General features: G+C 41.7%; 1 protein-coding gene across 1 annotated transcript; it reads left to right on the top strand.

The window, feature by feature from the left end:
* On the top strand, window positions 1-26,991 carry LOC122042428 (chaperone protein dnaJ 15-like). Its single transcript, XM_042602545.1, has 11 exons — window positions 1-470; window positions 5,943-6,066; window positions 21,151-21,233; window positions 21,302-21,413; window positions 21,518-21,622; window positions 21,754-21,804; window positions 23,981-24,070; window positions 24,175-24,283; window positions 24,363-24,511; window positions 24,586-24,639; window positions 26,426-26,991. Exons 1-11 carry the CDS (start codon window positions 343-345, stop codon window positions 26,645-26,647), a joined length of 1,227 nt encoding a protein of 408 aa, XP_042458479.1. The 5' UTR covers window positions 1-342; the 3' UTR covers window positions 26,648-26,991.

Genomic DNA, 26,991 nt, shown 5'->3' with positions numbered 1-26,991 from the left:
GAAAATTCTCATTTTCCATTTTCCATTTTCCATTGCTTCGTCTCTGGTCTCCTGGGATTCCACATCGGACGCCACCGGCTTCGAGCTCTTCGATCCCATGAATCCCTGAGACCGATCGATCGATCGGTAGATTAACTTGATGAGGAAGGGATTTTGGCATCCGATTAACATTGGAGGATTTTGGTGTAGAATCTGTTCTTATAAGATCGGGGAGTTGGAATATCGTAGACCCAGTTTGGACCCTCTTGGATTATGGTGATTTAGCTTAAGGGTGACCAATTGGCAGCGACGGGAGTGAGTGTTGGAGATAGGTTGAAATTTAAGGAGGACTGGCCGGGGAAGATGGCCTCGGGGAAGTTGGAAGGCCCTTCGGCTCCCGCTGTCCGCCGAGATCCCTATGAGGTGCTGTGTGTCTCGAGAGATTCATCTGACCAGGAGATCAAATCTGCGTATAGAAAGCTTGCACTCAAGTATGAATCTTTTCCCCTTACCTTTCTCATCCTTCAAGGCATTCCTTTATAACAGGTTTTGTGTTGTTTTTTAGTAGGAGAATAGTTGCAATTGCGTGGGAATTTTTGTGCATGAAGTATTGTTCTAGCTCAAGATTAAATAAATAAGCAAGGGAAAAAGGATGTTTTTCATCCCTTAGATCTAGTTGTACTATGATCAAATAACAAGTTTGTTCTTGCTTGGTGATAGGTATCACAAGTTTTGTTTTTCTCAGTTTCTTTCAAAGTCTGATTCAACTAATGTCCTGGTGACATTTCATAATCTATGCACACATGGAGATTTCTATAGGAAGAAAAATCTTAGTAAAATAACATTATTAAGAAAATATTCTTTGAATTCCATTGGTTTTGTTTGGTGAAGTGACTTTTGGACATTGATGTGGTTGTATTGTAGAAAACTTCAAATCTGTTATGGTTATGGAATGACTCAAGTTACTTAAATGATCACGATAACTAAAACTAAGATCACTATAGTAGTAACATGTTGGTAGATGGATGCCCTTGTTTACTTGCATCCAGTAGTATGGTATTTGCAAACAATTATTGTACTCCAATAGCAACCAATAGCAATCCTCTTTCATGTCTCTAATTTTTTCCTTTGGTCTATCTTACACACTTTTTAAGAAACTCTTAACTTGTGACTAGTATGGAAGTGGATCAACACTCACAGGGAGAGATCTAATACCACGATATAACACAATCAACAAATAAACAATCCCACAATAGGAAATAAATGATCTCATAGAATTAAGACTCACGAAGAGAAATTTTATTATGCAAAAATGATTTTTTTAACTTGGGGATTAGAGTCTCTTTTAAAGATTCCAATCTTAAAAATATGGAAATGAATTAAAAATAATCAAGAAAATAAATAATCCTCACTCAATCAAATCAAGAAGTAATCTAAATTGCAAATTAGGAAAGAAACATAATGAAATCAAAGTTCTAACAATTTATTCTAGGATCTTAATAAGATAATTATCTATTTTAAAATAACCTTAAACAAAAGTTTTAAAATTAAATTCCCAGGTTGCATTATTTCCCCAGCCAAGGAGAATTTAATTGTAAGCTTTATTTGTTGTTTCTAAGCATAAGGAACAATTGCAATTGCATAACATGTTTTTTTTTTTCATCATCTTTCTTTGGTTATTGTTCCTTCCAATGATTAAGAAGTTGCTATTTTTTCTTTCTCCTAGTTCTTGAAGAATTAAAACCGAACAATTGCAATTGTTTAACATGCATTTTTTTTATTCTCTTTGTTTGGTTATTGTTTCTTCCCATGATTGAGGAGCCTTATTTGGTTCAAAAGATTTGCTAAACACTTTTTTGCTTCTTAGAAAGAATTTAAAAATTAAAAAGGTAAATAAAGTAAATACTTAGAACTTAACATTTTTGACACATTTACATTTGTTAGAGGTGATTTTTTTTCTCCTTTCAATTTTTAATAGATTTATTTTATTTTCTAGAAACTACAAACCGAAAATAGAAATTTTTTATTACTAAACTTGATCTTATATTTTCTTTATGCTTTTAGTTATTTAAGAATTATATTCCGATTTTATTTTCTTTCTTTTTGGTCTTCACTTTCAATGAATAGGAAAACATCTTGATTTATTATGAGCTAGGATGATGTCTGTATTGCTATAATAGTCATAAGTTGGGGAAATGAGAATGCCGAGGATAAATCCATTTACACCAAAAAGTGCATACGCATGACCTACAACATTGTGTCCATGCAAACATAGAGGTTTGAATGTAGCTAGTAAGAGTTTTATGTCAACTGAATCAATGATTAAATAGGTTGTTAAGGAAAATAAGCATACATTAAAATTATGTTTTCTCATAACATGACTAAATAAATTGGACAAGAATGTTCTTATAACAATTTTGAGACAATTCAAGTTCTTGAATAAGAAGATTATTGACAGAAAATCAAAAGGGAGCCCCTTGTTATCATTATCATCAAAAGACTGCCCCACTTTAAAACATCAAAAGGGCACTCCCTCCCTATTCAAAAAATACTCTTGATTCAACTATATTGCAATAGCTTCAGCCAATTCATGTTCTTGAGTAAGAAGATAATTGATAGAAAATCAAAAGGGTGCCCATTGTTATCATTATCATCAAAAGAGTGCCCTACTTTAAAATATCAAAAGGCACCCCTATTCCGAAAATACTCTTGATACAACTATATTGCAATAGCTTCGGCCAAAGTTGCTCTAACATGCTCAAAATTACTAAGTAATTATAATCAAAACCCAAAATTGTATTAACGTTGGTCAAAATTGCTTAAATAACGGTTAAAACTGCTCTAATTTGGTCAAATTGGTCCAACTCGGTAAAAGCTAATAAATATTATTCAAGTAGTTTTATTGCTACAAAACAGAGCAGTTGACCAAAATTGCTTAAAACAACTTTGGTCAAAGCAGATCCAATTGCTTCATGTCGAAGAGCAAATTTCGCTAAAGCTGCTATAATAACGTGGGACAAGGGAATTTCAGAATATAGGTACCCCTTTAATGTGTGTTCAAAGTGGGACTATCATGACCCGAAGGCTTCCATCCCTATATGAGAGATAGCCTCCCTACTCAGACAATATTCATCACTGGATCAAAAACTACAAATAATACGCCTAAGGGTGCATCTACAAACATGAATACACAATAATTTATTAAATGATGTAGAAAGTTGACATGATGTTTGTCTTAATACAATGACCCTGTTGTACCCATATCACGACTGACAAACTAACCTCATGCTAACAATGAAATGAAAACATTAAAGTATCAAAATACCAAAATGCGTAAAGTAATAATCTATGCAATAAAAGAAATAAATTTAACCGACTTGTCTCCAATATTATTGTTGAGCATCTTTGAGCAACCATCCGTCATATTGATGAAACCTCAAAAATCACCTGAGTTTGCAAATCTAGAGGTCAAAGGGAAAAAGAGAGTGAGCACATAGTGCAAAGTGGAGAAAGAAAAGAAGTGCATAAAAACAAAATCAAAGAGGGCAATAACATAATTGATAGTTTATGTTTTCATATTCTTGAGCACAATTTGATTATTACTCTTTCTTATTATTTGTCTTTTATTCACTTCTTAATTAATTTCATTAGTTCTTCTTATTTTCTCTTTTTCAATATTACACACATTATAGTCTTATTTTTTCTAAAAATTCAACATAATTTATTAAATGGGTGATCGTCTTGCAATTCACCCATCAAGGATGTGTCATATAAACAAAGGTTAACAATCCACAATCCACTTGATATGAAAAACACATCATATATAATTGTCAGATAAGGGTGAGCAACCTACAACCCACCCCAGAAGGATGCAATGACCTGCAATCTACTTGTAACAAAATGCATCATGTGTATGCACATATACATACATGGTTAGGGTGCACGACCCGCAATCCACTCAAAATACGCCTCACATAAGAATAGGTGAACAACCCTCTCTTTAAACATAAGAATGGAAGAAAAGAAGAGGGGAATTATGAAGACTTTAATCTTGCTCTATGCTCTTGGATTTATTTGAGCACTTGATCATAATAAGCACAAAAGTATTGGCTTTTCTTGTGTTCTTAATGTTCAAAAGTTCATGAGCTATTAAACCTTTGGCCCCACATTCACTCTTTAGACACTTTTTTAGTTGATTGAGTAAGGGTTTTTAGTAGTCAACAGATAATTTTCTAGTTGAGTAAGCTCATTCATTCGACTGCAAACTCTTACTAGTTGATTAGCCTGCTTTCAATCAACTTGAAAACCCTTCTTCCATTCAACTAGGCTATAGGAAAACCTCTTCATTTACAACTTGTTGTAAGTTTAGAGGCTTAAATAAGTTGACATACATGACTTGCGCACTTCTCATAGTTGAAATGCTTTAACAATGAAACCTTAAGTAGCTCATCTACTATACAGTCAATCACACATCCCTATGTTTGGCATACCAACAAAAAAACCCAATATTGCAACACCATAATCACAATACATAGTCTTCAAGTCTTTTAACTTCTCAATCCAGGCTACTCGCCCTCAAGTTGTCTTATCACCTCATCGATTTGAGTTACCTATTAAATCGTCTGAGTGTTTTTTTTTTTATCTAGACTACTTGTGCCCGAGGCCTTCAAGCTCCTTCTTGATTTAGGCTACCCACTCTTGAATTGTTTGAGCATCTCCTCGATTTGGGCTGCTGGTCCTTGAGGTCTTCTAGCTCTTCCTTGATTTGGGCTACCTGCCCTCAAGCTCCAAACCACTTGATTTGAGCTATCTGCTCTCAAGTCCAATCTCACATTATTTGAGCTACTTGTTTTCAAGAGCAAGATCATCTAGCATGACTAAACTTGCACAATTGAAACATCAACATGAAATACATACTTAATTCAAGTTACCTGCATTTACCTCCCTCCATATCCGTGGGACCAGCTCTAGGGGGGTCGTTGATGTGGCGGTTCCACATTTTTTTTTAATTCAAGTTATATTGCTAAATTGTTAAATAAGATGGTCGAACCCGAGGAACTAATTTCCCAATTTGGCACCTTATGGCTGAGATGTAATTAAAACTCTAGGGGTGCACATGACACTGTCGTAGGTGGGTAGGGAAGTTTTGGTGCAACTCAATGCTACTTTAGGCCAACATGGAATTAGTTTAGGTGTGTAAGATACCATTGTTGCAGGTGGTTCTTGTTAGTGAAAGAAGACATCGAGCCTGTTGAGGAGAGTTGGTTGTCTGGAGTCGCTGCAGATGCCCAAAAAAAAAAAAAAACTACTGCACCTTTCGGACTTGTCCAGGAGATGGAGCATGACAGGGAAAGAAAAAAGTCTTCTCAAAGGAGGAGGCGTCAAGGAGGAGGCAGGGGGTGATTTGGTTGTGAGGGAGATGAGATGAACAAACAAATAAATTCTGCTTCATAGGAGGAAGCAGGGGTTGTATGCAGAGGAATTAGGATTGAGGTCATTTTTAAAGACTAACCCATATAAAATTGAAAATAAACTAAAATAATTTTTTAAAAAAAGTAATAATCATATTCCTAAAAGACCCATTCAAACTAGATTTTAAATAAATCAACTCGCATAAAAACAAAAACTAAATTTATGAAATTATACTACACTCATAATAACTCCTGATAAGACAATTGCCCAATTTAGAGACTACCTTAAATAACTTATCCTCTTAATCAAGATAATTAATCAAAAATAATCTTTGACAAAATCTAAAATTTTTAAAAATTAAATAATTTAAATTCCTAGTTTGCATTAATGTATTTCTTGCCTCATAGCTTACCTATCTATGTTCTTTGTTGATACTATTTTAGTTTCTTGCCTAGTCTGCAATACCAGTATATGATGTAGTCATAGTGATTAGCAATTGCATACCTTTATCTACTTAGATTGTACTAAGTTTTAATTTCTTATACATATAGGTATCATCCTGATAAAAACACAAGCAATCCTGAAGCATCAGAACTTTTCAAGGAAGTTGCATATTCTTATAGTATCCTATCAGATCCAGAGAAAAGAAGACACTATGATTCTGCTGGTTTTGAGGTAATTATCTTTTCAGTAATGGCCCTAATGATTTCAGCACTAATGCAGTGTTTAAGTAGTTTTAAGTCTCTTATTAAAATTGCAAGCATATAACACCCTAGTTTTATCCCACATGGGAAGTCATAGTTATTAAATTACCACTAACACATGGGGTTAAACATTTTGGGCCAACTTATGTGTCATTCACTGAAATTATATAGTTGGAAAAGCTTGTGACATTTCAATTTAGTTTAACATGGATATTGTGAGCCAATCTGAGGTGTTTATAAAGTTTAAATGTGTACTGATATAAACTTGGTCTTAAGCATTTTGGTTCGACTATCGAGTTAGTGGACTAGTTCTTTCATCTAGCGTTGAAAGAGTTTATATATTACTTAGCTGTATTACAAATATAATGGCAGATAGAACTAGGGAACCAATACCTCAGATATAATATTCAATGATGTATTTTTCCTTTTCTCACATGGATATAACTAAACACAAATATGTATAGTTACTGAGTGCCTGTTCCATGTATATCAATATGGGCAGTTCACAATTACCCCCACTGGGTTGTGGAAGTTTATTAATGTTATCAATGCTTATGGTGAGAATCGGTTCAAACTGGTTCCTCAAAAAATAGATTACCTAAGAAACGACCTAACCTAGCTTTTCCCCCTCATGGATTGGCTACAGCTTAAGTCACAGACTCACATACTTATACCATAGGTTGGATAAGAATAAATATGATAGGAAAACTAATAATCTAAGATTTGGAACATGAAACATAGGAACCCTCACTGGTAAATCAATGGAAGTAGTAGATACGATGATTAGGAGAAGAATTAGTATTTTGTGTATACAAGAGACAAAATGGGTAGGCAAGAAGGCAAAACTGATAGAGAACTCGGATTTTAAGTTATGATACACAGGAAAGAGTAAAGCAAGAAATGGAGTGGATATTATTGTAGATAGTTCGTTAAAGGATGAGATTGTAGAAGTAGTTAGAAAAGCGGATAGAATTATAACCCTTAAGATAATAGTGACGAAAGAAACTATGAACATAATTAGCGTATATGCATCGCAAGTAGGATTAGATGAAGCTACCAAATCAAGATTTTGGGACGACTTGAATGAAATATTACAAAACATTCCGCTAAATGAAATTATTTTAATAGGAGGTGATCTAAATGGGCATGTCGGAGTAAAAATGAGAAATATGAAAGGGTATATGGGGGTTATGGGTTTGGAACAAGAAATGAGGAAGGGAAAACTATATTAGATTTTACGATAGCACATAACCTTATATTAGCTAATACGTTTTTTAAGAAAAAAGAAGAACACTTAGTCACGTTCAAATGTGAGAATAATAAATCGCAAATTAACTTTCTTATGGTTAGGAAGAAGGATAGAAAAATTTATAAAGATTGCAAGGTCATCCAAGAAAGCATAACTACCCAACATAAGTTAGTAGTGTTGGATATACGCGTCAAGCATAATATCAATAGAAAGAAAATATATACGACTCCTAGAATTAAGTGGTGGAAGTTAAAGGATGGGAAACAAAATTTATTCAAGGAGAAAGTAGGAGTACAAGCATTAGGTGAAATATACGATGATTTTAATATAATATGGGATAAAATGGTATCAAAGTTGAAAATAGTAGCTAAGAGTGTACTCGGTGAGTCAAAGGGACATACATCATTAAGTAAGGAATCTTGGTGGTGGAATGAGAAAGTACAAGAGAAAGTGAAGGAAAAATCAATAGCTTATAAGGAATTATATATTTGTAAGAACGAAAAAACCTACAAAAAATATATAATAGCCAAGAAAGAAGCTAAGAGAGCAATGAATAAAGCAAAGAATGAAACTTTTGAATGATTATATCAAAAATCGGATACAAAAGAAGGGGAAAGAGATATTTATAACATAGCTAAAGTGAGAAAAAGAAAGACAAGAGATCTTATCCAAATAAAATATATTAAAAATAAATGTAATAGGGTACTAGTAAACGAGGGAGAAATAAAAGAGCCATGGAAGAGGTATTTTTATTAACTTTTTAATGAAGGTTTAGGTGATCAACTTAACTTAGATAATTTAAGTAGCTCAAAGGAGCATAGAAATTTAAATTTTTATCGTAGAGTTCAAACTTCAAAAGTAGAACAAGTTTTAAATGGGATGCACAATGGAAAACTCGTTGGACCAGATGATATTCTTATTGAGGTATGGAAATACCTAGGGAAATAAGGTATTGAATAACTTATGAAATTATTTAACATGATATTGAAAATAAAAAAAAGTCTGATTAATGGAGGATAAGTACTCTAGTTCCCTTATATAAGAACAAGGGAGACATACAAAATTGTGTAAATTATAGGGGTATTAAAAGAGTCATACCATGAAACTTTGGGAAAAAGTAATAGAAAAAAGATTAAGGAAGGTGACCACGGTGATCGAAAATCAATTTGGGTTCGTGCTTGGAAGGTTGACAATATAAGCTATACATCTTCTTAGACAATTAATTGAAAAATATCGAGAGCAAAAATAAGATTTGCACATGGTATTATTGACTTAGAAAAAGTTTATGATAGAGTCCCAAGAGAAATTATATGGAGAATTCTAGAAAAGAAAGATGTTGGTGTAACATATATTGAACTAATTAAGGATATATACGAGGATATAACGACTATAGTAAAGACTTCAGGCAGAGTAACTGAAGTATTTTCAATAAAGATAGGGTTACATCAAGGATCAGCTCTAACATTAATTATGAACGAACTCACTACACATATTCAAGACACATTACCGTGGTGTATGTTGTTTGCAGATGATATTATTTTGGTAGATAAAACACGTGAAAGAATAAATATTAAACTAGAAACTTGGCGGGAAACTAGAAGGTAAAGATTAAAAGGCTTAATAGACTAAAGACAGAATATATGGAATTTAAGTTTAGTAATATTAAATATAATGAGACAATTGTTAAGATAGGAGACAACGAGTTGTCCGGAACCAAGAGGTTTAGATATTTAGGATTATTTTTGTAAAATGATGGAGGGATTGAGAGAGATATCTTACATAGAATACAAGCAGGATGGTTGAAATGGAGGAGAGCGTTGGGTGTTTTGTGTGACCGTAAAGCACCACTAAAACTTAAAAGAAAATTCTACAAAATCGTAGTTAGACCTGCTATGTTGTATGAAGTTGAATGTTCGCCTATGACTCGAGCATATAAGCAGAAGATGCGAGTTGCAGAGATGGGGATGTTAAGGTGGATGTGTGGACATATGAGAATGGATAAAATAAGAATGAGTGCATTAGAGAAAAAGTCGGAGTTGGGAAAACTCCGAGAGACGCGTTTAAGATAGTACGGGCATATACTTAACTACCAATAAATGCTCCAGTTAGGCGATGTGAAACTATGACAAACACGCATATCAAACGAGGAAGAGGAAGACCAAAAAAGACTTGGTTAGCCACGATAAACCAAGATAAATTTTATTTAAATATAGATGATAGTATAATTGGAGATAGAGCTCAATGACGTAAAAGGATCCATATAGCCGACCTCACCTAGTGGGATAAGGTTTGGTTGTTGTTGTTATTGTTATATGTATCTTTATCTTCTCTCTATATATAATTGCATTCTTCTTTAACTACTTTTGGATAAGCTTAGCAGAACTCTTTTTCTTCTTTGCCATCTTCTGTACCTCTCTGCTGTTTTCTCCTTGCAATCCCTTCCAAACTTATTGTTCTTCCTTATGTCTCTTTATCTAATCCACATCTCACATGCAGAGGAACAGTGTTCCCTTGATGTATGGAACTTTGTAGTGATTATCTAATTTAACCTAATTATCTTTTTGTTTCTCTACCTCTCCATTGTTTATCTCTTCTCTCATTTTCTTATTCTCCTTCCAATTCAAAACTCAGGTGTCTAATTTTTTGATAGTTGAGTGGCTGGGTTCCTTATGTGGGCCTATTCTACTAAATGGTTGTCTTGAAGTCAGTGAACTTCAATTAGGACGTTCATCTAGGTAGGATTTTGCTTATACAAACCAAGCTTTACCCTACATAGTTGATCCGGTAGTAAGAGTGGCCCCCCCCCCTTTTCTTGCAAAGTCAACGCCAAGTGGAAGTCACCGGAACAGCCGCCCACCCAGAGGAGAGTGTGGTCCGACCGGACGGACGGTCGTAGACGGCCGGTCGGCCGGTCGATGGAATCGAGTACCGGAGGGTCCGGCGGCTCGCACTTATAGTTGGGAGGCACCTCAAATCGGGCTCGACGCCTCGATTAAAAGGTCGTGGACCGGTGACCTTTGTGACCGCGATCGTAAAGCACCCTGTTTGTTAGTCTCCAGCCTGAGTAAACCCGCTGCGGATGTCGGTTCGGATGTTTAGGTATCATCCGCTCGGACTCTGAGTTTGGAAGCGAAGGAAAAGGCCGGAGGATTTCTTTCTTTGACAACTGTGGGTTTCACGTGTGTGCCGTGCTCAAATCTTGTGACATGGGATTACTTTGTCCCGTCGAGGCGTGCTTTGGTATGCGATATGGGTCGGGTAAACTTTCGGCGGTAGCGTACCTAGGAAAGGACGGTAAGCTTTCGGAGCGTACCTAGGATAGGACGGAGGACACTTATGGACCAGGCGTGCCCAACCTTTCACTGACTCTATATAAGGAACCTCGGGTTTCAAGCGGAGGATTACAGTGCGTACTACGAGACTTTGGGAGCCACCTTGTTCATCGTAATTTACGACTTGGCGTCGTCGCCGGGAACCCCTTCGGCCCGACTTCTGCTTGAGTTAGCCGGGAGCATCGCGCCACGGTCGGAGATCTCGTCGAGCAGGGGGCGCCACGTGCCCGTCTGTTGATTTCTAGTTGAGCAGGATCAGGTGGCGCGTCAGGAACGCACTGCGTTCGAACAAGAAGCGATGGGCGGTGGGCGGGCCTGCGGTGGCGCTTTCAGAAGAACTCGAAGCTCGGTCGAGATGAGGGTGCCGAACTAGTGGAGCAAAGACAAAAACATCGGCCGAGCGGCGGGCAACAGCAACGTCTGCGTGCGGTGGCGGCGGAAGCACCTCCGCCACCGTCGCGTTCCATCGGGCCTTATTTCGCACCCCGGAAGCCAACTCGAAGAGATAGAGGCTCTTCTTGACGAAATTCAGGCGGGATGACGAAAAGGAAAAGCTCCGGGCGGACTCGTCTCCGGCGGATCGATCGCCCGATTCTCGGAGGCTATTCTACGAGACCCTCTGCCAAGACTCGTGCCTCGCGATCGGCGTAGTCTGATGGAGCAGCGGACCGGATGATCGTCGGTAAGTTTGATATGACCGCTCGTGATACGATGGGTGAAGTCTGAAGTCTTTCTTACCACTCTCTCGGGATCCGCTCAACGGTGGTTCGGAGGTTCTGACGGATCCATCACTAGCTTGAATTCGAGCGGCCTTTCTCCACCACCGCCCGGTGGTCGGCGTTATCAAAGACAAGTGTCGACTTATTCGCCCGTCAAGCAGGAGAGAATCGCTCGAGGTTATATTGATTGACCAAGTGGCGATGGATATCCCCACGGCACATCGGAGCGATGATGAATGCCTTCGCGCAAGGCCTTGTGGATGGGGACTTCTTCCGCTCGTAAAGCCGCCCGAGATTATGATCGCGCTACGTCGGGCCAGCGAATATATAAGCGTGGAAGAAGCGCGGCCGCCGGAAAAACTCGGTAGGCGCACTGCGTCAGGCGGAAGCGACGCCGCTCGTGACCACCGGAGGACCGAGGGCGGCAATTCGATCCTGCGCCCGGATCGCGCGTCAAGAAGTGGTCGCTCGTGAAGCGAAGAGGTGGACCCCATGTTCGCACCTTCCACAGACGGATCGCACAACACGAGGGATTGCGAAGTCTTCCCTTTGTGTCGATCCTGTTCCGGAAAGCGAGCGGCAGTCGCCTCCCATCGGCTGGGAGGCGTAGGACTCGAGCCGCCGGACCGAGGGGCGTGGCACCGATCGGCGGCAGACCTCGAGGCGGGAGAATCGCGGGCGTCGAGGCGGTCGCGGCCGTCCGCTCGGGAGGAGGAAAATAGGAGCAATACTTCCGGGGGAGACATCATAGCTGGTGGGCCGGCCGGAGGAGATTCCAACCGAGCCGTAAAGGCGGGCGTCCGGCATGCGGATCCATCGGGTGAGCCAAGAGGCAAGTGGACGGAAATCACTTTCGGACCGGGGACTTAGAGGAGTAGAAGTGCTGACGGTAATAGCCAATTACACCATTCACCGCGTATTTGTTGACACAGGGAGCTCGGTCGACATCGTATTGAAGCGTTTGATCATTGCAAATTGATCGAGCCGAGTGCCACGACGACCCGCTCTACGGGTTTACGGGTGTCGGTCGGACAGATCCGGTGGCTACCTCATTGGGAGAGGAGCCGCTAGGACCAGGACAATAAACTTCGTGGTGGTCGACTCTCCCTCGTCCCACAACGTCATTTGGGACGGCCGGCGCTCGGCGAATTCCGAGCGGTTGTCTCAACCTTCCACCGAAGATAAAATTCCCGTGGAGGATAAAGTAGGAGAAATGCGTGGAGATCAGCTAGCAGCTCGGCGGTGCTATATAGAGATGATCCGAGCGGAAGCTTGTTCCGCTCGGAAGGCGCCCGAATCGAGGTACACGCCATAAAACCTCCTGCTTTAATTTATGATGAAAGGAGGAAGTTCGGATCCATCCAGGCCGATCGGAGGCCACGACTTTTATCGCCTCGATGCGGAGGAAGAGCGAAGGAGAAGGCGATCGATGCCTCAACAAAATCATGATGTCTTCGGGCGACACATGAGTTGCCGGAATTCGCCGAGCCTAACGCGGCGTGAGAGTTGCATGTCGCAGACGCTCGGCGGTGAAAGCGAGAGAAAAGAGATTTCGGTCGAGCGAATGCCATCGTCAGGCGGTAGAGAAACTTCTGAGGTACCACATCGCGAGGTCAGTTCCGGTGGGCTGACGTGGTATTGGTCTCAAGCGGGCGGCAGTGGAGAGTTGCATCGACTTCGGGACTTAAACAAAGCATGCCCAGATTTTATCCTTTGCCGGATAGATCGGTTTGGTGGACTCTACTACCTGTGAATTAATTGCATGCTCGGCGCCTACGGGCTATCACAATCCGCTCGCCGTGAAGATCGGGAAAAGGTTAACCGTGGCCGGCGTACTCTGATGTGATGCCGTTCGGATTGAAGAATCTGGGCCACCTATCGGCGCTTGATGAACAAAGTGTTGGGGGAGCGGATCAGGCGGAATCTGGAAGTTTATGTGGGCGACATTCTTATCAAATCCTTCCGAGGCCGATCTCTTGAGGACGTGGAAGAAACCTTTAACGCTTCTGATATGGAGTCAGCTAAATCCCGAAATGCTTGTTCGGGAGGGCGTTTCTTGGGATATATAGTGACCGAGCGGGGAATTGAAGCCATCTCTAGCAAGGTGAAAGCTCTGCAAGACATGCCGCCTCCAAATACAAGGAAGTCAGAGGTTAACCGGTCGGATAACTGCTTTGTCGATTCATCTCAAAAACCGGAGCCTACCATTCTTCAAGATCCTGCGCAAGGCTACGAGGTTCGAGTGGGATGAGGAATGTGACCGGCGTTCGGAGAATTGAAAACATATCTGAATTCTCTGCCTATACTTGCCAAGCCGATCGGGGTGAGTCACTTTATCTGTATCTGTCGTCAACTGAGCAGGCTGTAGGACGAGGAGCAGCCGGTGTATTTTCTAAGCCACGTTTTAAAAGATCTGAATCTCGTTACAAGACTGAGAAGTTGGCCTTTGCTTTGATTCTAGCCGCTCGGCATCCGACCGTATTTCTTGGCTCACACCATCATTGTCGACAAACAGTCCACTAGGGAGAGTCTTTATTAAATCCGAGCGTCCGGACGGCTCGTGAGTGGACAGAACTAAGTGAATTTGACATCCAATATCAGCCCGCTCGTGATGATCCTTGGTGATTTTGTGACCGAAGTCACGAGGCGGCCGGAAGCTCTGTGGAGGATATATGTGGATGGGTCTTCCACTCGACTCGGAAGTGGGATTGGAATATTCTTGATCTCACCTCGAGAAGAAAGATGCACTATCCGTCCGGTTGGACTACAAAGCCACCAACAGTGAAGCGGTATGAGGCCCTCATGGCGGATTCTGACGGCACGGCATGTGGGGCGGTCGGGTGACTCTATTCGGATTCACGGTTGGCGCTCGTGACTTCGGTACCTTTGAAATCAGCGTTCGCTTAAGCTACTGCTGAAGCCTTTGAAAAACTCAAGCTACTTTCAGAGGTCCTTATTGAAGATTCCCGAGCGGAGAACCGGCCGATGGGTTAGCGAACTAGCAGTTCTATGATCGCCGTTCGGAACCAACGATTGAAAAATCTCGGTGGCGCGTCGACCGGATGGAAGGCCTCGCGTTTCAAGCAATGGAGGACACCCGTCATGTAGAGTTCCTCGCTCGGAGCCACCACGGTCGGGATGAAGCCAGTTGCTCGGGAGGGTGGTCGGTTCACCCTCATCGGCGATTAGCTCTACAAGAAGGCTTTCTCTCGCTATTGAAGTGTGTGAGCTCGGAAGACTCGGCTTACATCCTCCAAGAGGTACATCGAGGATCGTGCGGAGGACATCAGGCGGAAGATCACTAGCCAAGAAGATTTTGCTAGTGGATACTTTTGGCCGACCTTACAAGAAGACGCCGGACGGTATCTACTTGCCTTTCATGCGAAGTATCACGCTCCGACCCGCGGAGGAGATGAAGGCATCAGCCGTCTCGTGTCCGATTCGATCGATGGGAATGGATATTGTGGGTCCATTTCTATGGCGGCCGGCAGAGGAAATTTGCTAGTGGCGGTCGATTATTTCTCCAGTGGGTGGAGCCACTAGCCAGGATCACCGAGCGGATGGTCAAGAAATTCATCCATCATATGTAGGTTCGGTATCCCTCGCCGATTGGTTTCCAACAAGGCGGGGAAGGTCTTGGAAGATTGGTGCAAAAGCTACGGCGTCGAGCAACACTTCACGTCTGTGGCTTACCCCCAAAGCAACGTCAATCGGGAGATCCTCAAAATCTCGTGTGCTCGGCTCGACCACGTGGGAGGAAGTTGGCGGATGAAGTCGGCGTTTATGGGCCATCGAGCGCGAAGAAGGGACGAGTCACGCTGTTCCGTTTGGTATCTGGCGGTGAGGCCGTCGTTCCGATTGAAGTCGGCGTCGAGTCAGATCGATGTTATGATGAAAGCGGCGGCGGAGAAACATGGGCTGGATTTGGTCGACGAAGAGCGTGCGAGCATCCGTTCGGTGATGGCTTATCGTCGGCGAATGAAGCAAAACTGACCGACGCGTCGTTCCGGATCGTTCGGTGGCGACAGTGCGGAAGAAAGTCGAGCCGGTCGGCGTCGTGACTGAAGCTCGGTGGGCGGGTCCTTGAAATCATCAGCTCGCTCGGCGTATTATTTGGAGGATGAGGACGGTGGGAAGCTAGATAGGCCGTGGGCGCGAACCACCTCGGCCTTAGGACGGGGTGAAAGGTGTGCTGTGTAAATCATCGTATGCGTTTTCGATTGATTCTGGAAATGCGAATGAAAAGTCGAAAAGAGCGAATATAAGGCATTATCATCGAGACGCTCGGCGGGAGGTAAATGGGTCGAGCAGCTCGAGCGAAGGCCCGCTCGGGGAGGTAAATGGGTCGAGCAGCTCGAGGCGAGGCCCCGTGCCGTTCGGACGGAGGCGACTTATTCGAGCCAAAATGCTGACGAAGTAGACCACTGAGCCGTTCGGCCATGAATCGTTCTCGAGTTGGGTGAAAGGTGCGCTAAATATAAACTTATATACTTTTGGGTCGCTTATGTACTTGCGATGCAGGAAGTAGAAAGATGAAAGCACAGGGTATCCTCTGCTGAAAGGAAGGCCAAGGTCGCTAGCCCAGACGTTAAGACGGGCCGGCGTCTATAAATAATCAGGGCGGACGAACCGACGAGCTCCGTCGTTAAAGATCGAGAGCCGCGTCGATTAAAATATCGGAGCGAGAGACGAGGCGGCGGCCATAAATAATCCGAGCGGACGAACCGGCGAGCTCCGTCGTTAAAGATCGAGGGCCGCGCCGGAATACCATCGAGCTCCGTCGTTAAAAATCGAGAGGCGTACAATAATCCGGGCGGACGAACCGGCGAGCTCCGTCGTTAAAGATCGAGGCTATAAATATCCGAGCCGTCGAGTAAAATCGACCGGCTATAAATAATCCGGCGGACGAACCGGCGAGCTCCGTCGTTAAAATCGAGAGGCAGTCGGCGTCTATAAACCCGCCGAGCTCCGTCGTTAAAGATCGAGCCGGCTATAAGACCGACGAGCTCCGTCGTTAAAATCGAGAGACGGGCGGCGTCAATAAATAATCCGAGACGAGCTCCGTCGTTAAAGATCGAGAGCCGCATAAATATCCGCGTCGGCGAGCTCCGTCGTTAAAATCGAGAGGCGCGCCAAATCCAGCGGACGGACGACGAGCTCAGTCGTTAAGATCGAGGCGCCGTTATAAATATCCGGCGAGCTCAGTCGTTAAAATCGAGAGGCGCATAAATAATCCGGACGGACGAGCTCCGTCGTTAAGATCGAGGCCGCGCTCATAAATATCAGTCGTTAAAATATAAATAAATTATAAATATCGATAGTTAAATCAACGACTGAATTTAAAATCGACGAGAATATCATGAAAAATATCCAGAGCCCAGAAATTTAAATGAATCGAGGCATGATTAAATGATCAGCACATTTAAATTCGTTAAAAATCGAAATCGCCGCGCCGTCCTATAAATATCCATGGTGAATAAAAGGCGTAATAATATTAATAATGAACCGGCGAGCTCCGTCGTTAAAGATCGAGAGTATAAATATCCGAGCGAGCTCGTCGTTAAAATCGAGAGCGGCGTCATAAATAATCCGGCGGACGGCGAGCTCCGTCGTTAAAGATCGAGCGCCGTCATTTATAAATATCAGCGACGAGCTCGTCGTTAAAATCGAGGCAGGGCGTCATAAATAATCCGGCGGACGAACCGCGAGCTCCGTCGTTAAAGATCGAGGCCGCCGTCCGGCTATAAATATCCGAACCGGCGAGCTCGTCGTTAAAGATCGAGCCGTCCGGCTATAAATATCCGGACGAGCTCCGTCGTTAAAGATCGAGCCGCGCCTTCCATTATAAATGCCCGGTATGATGTGATAGAAGGCAGGCGGACGATCTGAGTTTTAGCAAGGAGCGGTCTGAAAAGATAGAGTACGAAGGAAAGCATTTCATTAAAATTAAAACCTTAGGCGAGTGGCTAAGTCTGAGTTCGTATTGCGGGAAATTACAAGAATTACTCGATGTAGTCGTGGGGTCCCTCGGATGTTGCTCGGGAGCTCCACGATCGCCGGCCGGAATATTGGTGGACTCGGGAAGAAGCTTCAGATAGGTCGTAGTGGTAGTAATGGCGAAGTCGGCGAGTACATCCGCTCGCAAATTTTCTCCGAGAACTCGGGCGATCGGATGTGGCTTTGTCGGAGAGCGGCGACTCGGCTCGGCTCGGCATCTGGTATTCTTTGAAGGTTGCACAGGAGCTTGTGAGGGCCTCGTTCAGACGTTGATCTTCTCCGCGTCGGCTGCCTTCTCCGTCGGTGCTCGTCGGCTCCTTTATCTTGACTCCGGGCCGGGTCTCCGCGTTTTCTTCTCGGATCGGAGATGGTGTGTTCTTCAGTGGTGGCGGAGTTATCTTTGTGTCGGCGACTTGACTGTCGCTCGGACTCGGCTAGGGCGTGGGCTTGGTCGGTTGTTTTCTGCTCGGTAGCTAGTAGGTTTGAGCCCTCTTGACCTTTGCAGTTCGGAGTAGGATGGGCCTTGGGAGCCGCTCGGACCGCCCACCAGTTGTCTTATCTCCTCGTCCGCCATGCTTGATGGTGAAGCTATCTCTTCCACCCGTCTCGAAGCAAGAAGGCCGGTTGTTAAAAGCGAGGTGAAATATTTAAGCGAAACTTGAAAAACAACAAACTTACCCGTGGCAGCTTGCGTGTGGTACATTGGCTAAGGAGGATCGTTGCCATGGCGCGGCGTCGGCCAGCGTCTCGGCGAGGGCCCTTTGAGTAATGGTGTGCTCGGGCACGGTGGGCGGTCGGCCACGCAACTCTTGATCGGAAGATGAAGAATTGATCGTGACGACGGCAGCGGCAGGTCGACGGGATCGTCGCATGGATGAACGGTGGCTCCTGAGTTCCTTGTCGGGGGAGAGTGCAGGAAGCGCCAGTCCCGGCAAAAGCCTAAACCGTCGGACGAAATGTCTACAGGCTCCTTTCCTTTAGCGACCACGGCGGCCCGATCGGATGGTTGGACCGCGGAGGTAGCCGAGCGCAGCGGAGTCTCCACCCGGCGCCTCTTTTGCAGTGGCTGTTCCTCCTCCCGAAGGACCCTTCCTCGGGGGTCGTTGGTTCCCTGGAGGGGGTAGCTCCGCTGGCCGCCTGTTGTTAAGAGGCCTGAGCGGCCGATTCAGCCTGCACTGTAGAGCTCGAGAAGGGTTTGAATTTCATTTTTGCAGGGTAGTTGCCCCTTCTTGCAGGCCATCAAGGGTCTTGCGATGTCCTTGCTGAGTGAAGAGAATTATTTCATTACCAATTCAAGTGCCCTCATTGAAAGCAATCTGGCCGAAGGTCTAAACCCAATATGTACATCACTCCCTCGTGAAGAAGTTTGTTGATGTCGAGCTTCAGACCGGCTAGTATATTTGCTGCGTGAAGATAATCCGGTCGGGTCTTGAATTTCTTGAGCTCGGGTGAGGTAGGCGGTCCGACCTGCCATTTGGTACGAAAGGGGATCTGCCCGGGAAGACGAAGAAAGAAGTAGTTCTCTTTCCAATGTTTGTTGGAAGAGGGCAGTTTATCAAAAAAGACCAAGCCAGGCCGAGCCTGAAACAAATAGGTGCCCGGCTCAGACTGCTTGGGATAATAGAAATAAAGAAGACCTCCGGTCGGAGGGAATGTTGTGAATCTTAAACAAAATGACAACGCAGAGGAGGCGGAAGGTGTTTGGTACTAAACTTAGGCGAGCATGAAATAATTGCAGACGTCAAGGATAAAGGGGTGGAGGGCCGTGATAAATTGGTCATGAAACACGAAACCACCGGCGGTCTGTGTGGCCGGCGGGACCGGCCAGTGAACCCGATATCCTCGGGATTTGAAATTGTCGGATATATCAAAATCCGTTGTTGAAGCAGGATCGCGTAATATATACCGTGGGCCTAGGGATTGTTCTTGAGAGGAGAGGCGGCCATGATCCGGACGGGATAAATCGAAAAGGAAGTTCGAGGCGAAGGAATGGAATTTGAAGACTCGAGCTAGGGAAGAAATACGGATTAGATCTAGGAAAGGAAGGAGGAGAGATCTAAAACCTTCTGAGGGGAGATGAATCGAGGAAAGGAGCCGGAGGCGTCGGAAGGCGGCAACAAGATCGCCGGAGCTCCACGCGAGAGAGCAACAGTAGAGGTAACGGAGGCGTGTGGGCGAGAAGGAAGCGAAGAATTTATAGGGTGAGGCATCGGCTCCAGTCACGGGAATCAATGCATACATCTAGCCGTTTATTTGAATTGCTTGGTCACATCAAATATCATGCAACCGCCTCCGTACTACGATGGCATTGCTCCACGTGGCGGTCGATCATTCGGAGCATTTAATGAAGGTATGATCGACATTGATGTCGAAGATTGGCGCAGAAGAGGAGATCCGTGAAAGCCATCGTTGATTCATTCAAGGATATCTCTGCCGCTGGCCGGGCGGAGAGTATTAGCATGGAAGAGCCGTTCGGCTAGACTCACGATCGAGTCGATCGGACTATCGCCTCCTTCGACTAGACTTGAAGGAAGGCAAGTGATCCGGTAGTAAGTGGGCTCCCCTTCTTGCAAAGTGCCCAGTGGAAGTCACCGGAACGGCCGCCCACCCGGAGGAGAGTGTGGTCCGACCGGACGGACGGAAACGGCCGGTCCGATTGGACTGCCGGCCGATGGAATCGAGTACGGAGGGTCCGGCGGCTTGCACTTATAGTTGGGAGGCACCACAGTCAAATCGGGACTCCGGCGTCGAGGTGACCTTTGACTGACCGCAGTCATAAAGCACCCCTGTTTGTTAGTCTCCACAAAGCACAAGTAAACCACTGCGGATGTCCGGTCGGATGTTTAGGTATCTGTCCGCTCGGACTACAAGTTTGGAGCAAAGGAAAAGGCCAGAGGATTTCTTTCTTTGACAACCTGTAGGTTTCACGTGTGTGCCATGCTCCAAATCTTGTGACATGGGATTCTGCTGTCCCATCGAGGGCATGCTTTGACTGTAGCGATATGGGTCAGGTAAACTTTCTGACAGCCGCGTACCTAGGAAAGGACAGGTAAGCTTTCTGACAGCCGCATACCTAGGATAGGACAGAGGACACTTATGCACCTTGGTACGCGTGCCCAAACCTTTCACAGCTCTATATAAGGAACCTCATGTTTCACCGACAGAGGATTCTGGGTACATACTCTGAGACTTTGGGAACCACCTTGTTCATCGTAATTTACCTGACTTGAGCGTCGGAGGGTCGTCGCCGGGAACCCCCTTCCCGGCCCGACTTCTGTGCAGGTTAGCCGGAGCATCGCGCCACCAGTCGGAGATCTACATCAGCGAGCCAGGGAGCGCCACGTGCCCAGCGTCTGTTGATTTCTAGTTCGAACAGGATCAATAGTGTACCTTGAACCACAATATATGGACTTACAAGCAGCTATGGTTGACATAAATCCTTGCTGAGTGATTTTGAAATTCTTGCCCTGCGGTATCAGATGGTGATGAACTTAATATTCTGTTTTAGTTATACATTGATGTGATTGTTTTAAGGAATTGATTAGGTAGTCTGATTTTTCTTGGCTGACGTATAAGATCTGTCTTTTTGCATCTAGATTTTGTAACTATTTCGTTTTGTTTTGTATTGATATCCTATTGACCTATTTTCCTTTTGACTACCTGTTCTGCAGCCAGTGGCAAATTTGTTTAAACTTTAAAATGCACCCACATTTAGTCCCCCAAAACACTGACACCTGTGCATTCTTTCATTGGTTTAGGCTTTGGATAATGAGAACATGAATATGGAGATTGACCTGTCCAACCTTGGAACTGTAAATACAATGTTTGCAGCACTTTTCAGGTGATATTGAAATATTTTTGGTTATCAGTGTAATATTCTCTCTCTAAGCTTGCATTTCCTTTTCATAGCAAGCTGGGAGTTCCTATTAAAACTACGATTGCTGCTGCTGTTCTTGAAGAAGCTCTAAATGGAACTGTCACAGTTAGACCACTTCCTCTTGGAACATCATCAAATGGCAAGGTACTTTAGTTTGTTACTTTGTTCCTTGTGAATGTAAATTTTTTCTTGTTACTTTGTTCCTTGTGAATGTAAATTTTTTCTTATTCCTGTTGCTTCTGTTGTAGGTTGATAAACAATGTGCTCACTTTTTTAGTGTCACAATCAACGAGGAACAAGCACAAGTAGGGGTTGTTATCCGAGTAACATCAGCTGCCCAAAGTAAATTTAAGGTGATGGCTAAGGACATTGAATTCTACAAATAACTTGGATTTGTTTATGCTTCATTTCTTTTAGAGTTTTTCTTCTTTTTTCTTGGATGCTTCCATGTCTCTAACTTTCTGTTTTTTTGTTATCAACATAGTTACTTTACTTTGAGCAAGAAATACATGGTGGTTATGGACTGGCTTTACAGGTGATTTTCACTTTTTTCTTCTTTTCTGCGTCTTTTATAAAAACAAAGTAATATGCCAATCATATATTTGCTATGTTAAATATTGAAAGAATTAATGACGAATGCTTATTGATCTTACTGAAGTCATTGAGCTTGTTTTATTGGCTATAAGAAAGGAGGAATTGTAGCAGTTAATTTGCTGTGGACAAAGGAGGCATTCCTTTGATTAGTCATAGACTTGAAGTCCTTACAATCATTGTCTAAAACACTATATATATATATATATATCAACACTTTGCCTTTGGCTGTTGAGAAGATAATATTCCTATGCTATCGTATCTGAAATGAATATCACTTAGTGTTAGATGTGATGATATGCAAGGATTTGATGTAATTTTACTTTGTGAAGCTGCATGTGGTCTATATTTGGTATTCTAAGTTTAGATTTGTGTTACTGTTGACTTTATATCGAAATCAACCATCTTAAACTCTAATAGCATGGGTCCTTGAGTTGTTTTACCTTTTTTTTTATCCTCTAAATTCAATTTTATCCATGAGGATCTTATTTTTTTCAAATAATTTGGTGTCTATTTGACTTTCATTTTTCATATCTCTTACTATTTCTATATCTTTCATCTATGATTTTTGTTAAATCTTCACTATTTTTATTGAGCTTTATGTCCCTTGACATGTTCATTTAACTCGTTGATGTAAGGGAGCAATAGAGGATTGAGAGAAAAAAGGAGGTGAGACGAGCAAAGAAACTTAAGTTCAATACCTTTGATAATCAGACTCATCACTACTCCTTTGCACATGACATTGGCAAATTTGAGTGGACACTTGAAATCTCTTTTGATCACAAGCAAAAATTTATAAATATAGTGATTTTGGACACTTTTCCACATGCAAAAATTATAGATATAGCAATGTTGGACACTTATATCCACACTTATGATAGATACTCGTACTAGAGACAAATGCTCTAGTTGAAGAACTGACTAGATGATTAAATTGATCCGCATAACCTATGCAACGTGGAAACGATAGTGTTTCTGACATTTACATTTAGGAGCATTGTTGAAGACAGAACAGTCATAGATGCTATGATATCTACTCAAATATTTGATATTGAAAATTAATATTTTAGTCAAAAGGTAAATCAAACAAATATGTTCAAATCCCTCAAAATTATGTGATAGGACCATTACACAACCCTCAAAATATCTCAAAGTTGTGCCAATTTAAAAAACCTACAGCTTCTATGAACTTGCTTTGAAGTGTTTCTGAGGTTTTGGTCAAAACTTCAAAAGTACTTTAAACTACGACCATTACACTTCTACAGCCTCCTGAGTGTAACCATACTCTCAGACCTAGACTCCCCAACCTAGATTGAGAGATATGGATTTTTGAAATCTTCACAACCTTAAGACATTAACAAGCTCATTAAAGGACTTAGGCCTGTCATACTTACTCATTAACACCACCAAAGGGTTCCTAGAACTCTTCTGGTTCAAACTATGTCAAGATTTTAAAATTCTGAACATTGTAGGACCATTAATGAGTTCTTGCCAAAAACTCATTGATGACCTTAAGAACCTTAAAATCACTTCAATTTAGGACCATTACATTCCTAGGAGCCTCTTGAGTGTAACTATGTCCTCAAACCTAGACACCACAACATATATTGAGAGTTGTGGGTTTTTGAAATGACAATTCACCAACACCACCAAAGGGTTTCTAAGACTCTCCTGATTCAGACCATGTCAAAATTTTGAACACTATAGGACCATCAACAAGTTTTTGGCCAAAACTCACCTCAGAATCGCTTAAAACCATAACCATTACTTTTGGGGAGTGTAATCACGTCCTCAGATCTAGATTTCACAGCCTAAATTGAGAGGTCGGTTTTTGAAATCTTCACAACCTTGAAACAATTTGGCCTATGTCTGTCATACTTACTCACCAATACCACTTACTCACCAATACCACTAAAAGATTTCTAGGACTCCGTTGGTTCAGACCATGTCAATATTTTGAAATTTTGGACTCGAGTTTTGGCCAAAACTCGTAGATAATTGTCTATGTATCTTTAGTGCGATGATGTTATAACTTTTATTTGAAATAGATCTATCTATCTTTATGCTGCACCGATTGCTTTTCTCCAGGGTTATATAATTTTAGTTTTCTGTATCACCAGGAAGATAGTGAAAAGACTGGAAAGGTAACATCTGTAGGAATGTACTTCCTACATTTTCAAGTTTATAGGATGGATTCAACAGTCAATGCAGTGAGTTAACTCTTTCATTCCTAGGAAAATGATTCATTATTAATCATGATAAATGACAGTAGATGCATTCCAAACCATTTGAATGTTTTATCTTTTTTGAATAGTTAGCAATGGCCAAAGATCCAGAGGCTGCTTTTTTCAAAAAGTTGGAGGGTCTTCAACCTTGTGAAGTATCTGAACTAAAACCTGGAACCCACATATTTGCTGTTTATGGTTCGGATTGCTATTTGTTCTTATGTGCATGTTTACTATATGTTTTCCTCTGGATATTTGACCTGAATTGTTCTTTCAGGTGATAATTTTTTCAAATCTGCTAGCTATACAATTGAAGCTATCTGTGCTGCATCATATAAAGATACCACTGAGAAGCTTAAAGAGATTGAGGCTCAAATTTTAGCAAAAAGAAACGATCTGCGCCAGTTTGAAGTAGAGTACAGAAAAGTAGGACTCTTTTTATTTGTCCATGACTACAAAGGTAACTTGTGATCAACTTTGATATTCTTCTTGTTTTGCAGGCACTCGCACGCTTTCAGGAAGTGACAAGCAAATACAACGAAGAAAGGCAATCTGTATGTATCTTTTGTTAATGCATAATGTTTTACTACTGGTTTCTACCTAAATAGTTTTTGGTTCTTTTGCCTATGTATCTTTTTGACTGACTATGTGTGGAGCTCACATTTTTTTTTTTGGTATGTTTCATTATTATGGCTTTTGGTGCATGATTGTTGTTATGGACATAAATGTAAATGTCATTTATATTTGGGATGTATTTGTAATTAATAAATAATAGATAGTGGTAGCATGGTTTAAAATTTCATGGCATACAAGATAGTATGGTCAAAAGTACTGTTGTAGTAAATCAATGAAACTGGATATAAATTTACATGAGTAATCTTTCCTGTGTCGTCTGTGCTTAAGTATGCCAATGAGGATTGTATAATGCCAACACTCATCACTCAGTAAGGTTTGGCACACCTTAACACACATCCAGATGAATTTAAATAATATTTGTTATTTTTTGTAACTTGTTACTCTAATATTTATCTAATTGCTATTTTTTGTTTTCTAAAAGTAGATAAGGTTATTGGAAGAAGATTATAAAAGTAAACCTTATATGAATTCATTTCGACATTCATTGAAGTGAAAAATGAGTTAAAATAATATTTTGTGTAACTGTCTAAATGATATAATCTTATTAATAAGTAGACAAATTAATGTGAAAGAGGGGTAAATGAGTAAAATTCATCTTGACAACTATAACACATGCCAAAGCACGTTGTGCATTTTATAGTACATTAAAATTTTAATTCAATCGATTAATTGACTGTCTAATTGCTGAGGTTTTATTTTTAGAAACAAATAAACTACTGAAAGAGGAGTAAAGGAATTTAGGCATCTAAATTCATTTAAGAATGCTTTAGTATTTGCTCAAGTGCGCTCAAAGTTACGCCCTAGCATTGAATGTAAATAACTTCTTAGTTACTAAAGACTTATCTTTAAAAGAAAGAAGTGAAGTCAAAGATGTTAAGGATGAGATGCATAAGGAATAGCTATTCATGATATAAAGTAAGGAATAGTTATTCCTTATAAATCGGGAAATAAAATTTTGTAGGAATTAATATTCAATGTTATTTTTGCAGCAAAACATTGGATTGTTCATTCTATAGGAATTTATAGGGAATAGAATTACACTTAATGTGAACCAAAAGCACACTTAGTATGGTTACACAATGGTGCACGCAGAGTAGAAAACAGAATTATCAGAGCTAGCCTGAGATGTGAAGTTGCTTGAACATGGATTTTAGAAGCTGCTACGTAGACTTTGCCTCCCTTGTGGATTTAATCTCATGTTTCAGATGAAGACAATAAATCTTAATGTCCTCCAAAGTTCCAAATCTTAGTTATTTTCATTATTATGCACAAGGTGCATTGGTTGTAGAAATTGAGAGTTACTTTGTCGCCTCACCTGGTTGCTTGAACATGGATTTTAGAAGTTGCTTTGCCTCATGGATTTGATCTCAAAGTCAAGTCAGGTGAAGGTAATCAAGAGGACAAATTGTAGTTTTATAATTAATCAGTTACTTCCTAAGTTGTAATCCCTCTAGGCTCTAACACTGCCAAATCTTGTGAATGCTTCTGGGTATCACATAAGTGTTGTTTGTGATGCAAGGCAAAAGCCCTTCACTTCATGATCAGTTTGTAATAGAACTAGCCTCCTTCACTTATTCTTTGTTTTTTGCTTTTCATTCGCCCAATCCTCTCTCTGTATATCTTCTCGCAATGTCCATGTATAAATTGACAAAAAAAACATTTGCTTCAGAATTTCACTGGTTTCATGTATGTATATTTCTCCAGGTTGATGAGTTGCTGAAACAAAGAGACATTATACAATCCTCTTTTACAACTGTGCGAACTTTGGTCAATTCCAGTGGAGTTACTAGTAGCAGCAGCAAAATTCCAACCGAGGATGACAGATCAGATAGCCCGGTAGAGAATGCAAATTCTGATGGGAAAGAGAAGTCAAGTAAGAAGAAATGGTTCAACCTCAATCTAAACCGTTCTGATAAAAAGGATTGAGTAGTATAGAGTGATATTCTTTTGTAAATGTGGGAAATTTTATGGTTTGCTTGAATATGCAACGCTGCCCTCGTGCAAGTCTGTAGACGGGTAAAGTCAATTCAGCCATTAGTTAGCCTTTTCACAGGGCTCCCAAAGTTTTACTAGTTTTCACTCCAATGCATTGTTCAGTTGGATGCATTAGCTTTATAAACCTACCCATGGGCTTTAGGTTTAGCAAGAAAATGAAGTGGTGTTAATTGGTCAGCGGTCGTGATCTTCCTTCTATATGTTTATTTCAGTTTGTTGGATGTTATGTATATGGTTATAAGTTAGTAGATGTACTCGATGAATGATCAACCCAA

Source organism: Zingiber officinale, chromosome 2A (assembly GCF_018446385.1).
Source record: "Zingiber officinale cultivar Zhangliang chromosome 2A, Zo_v1.1, whole genome shotgun sequence".
NCBI classification, from domain to species: Eukaryota; Viridiplantae; Streptophyta; class Magnoliopsida; order Zingiberales; family Zingiberaceae; genus Zingiber; species Zingiber officinale.
This window is presented reverse-complemented; position numbering and strand designations above follow the sequence as displayed.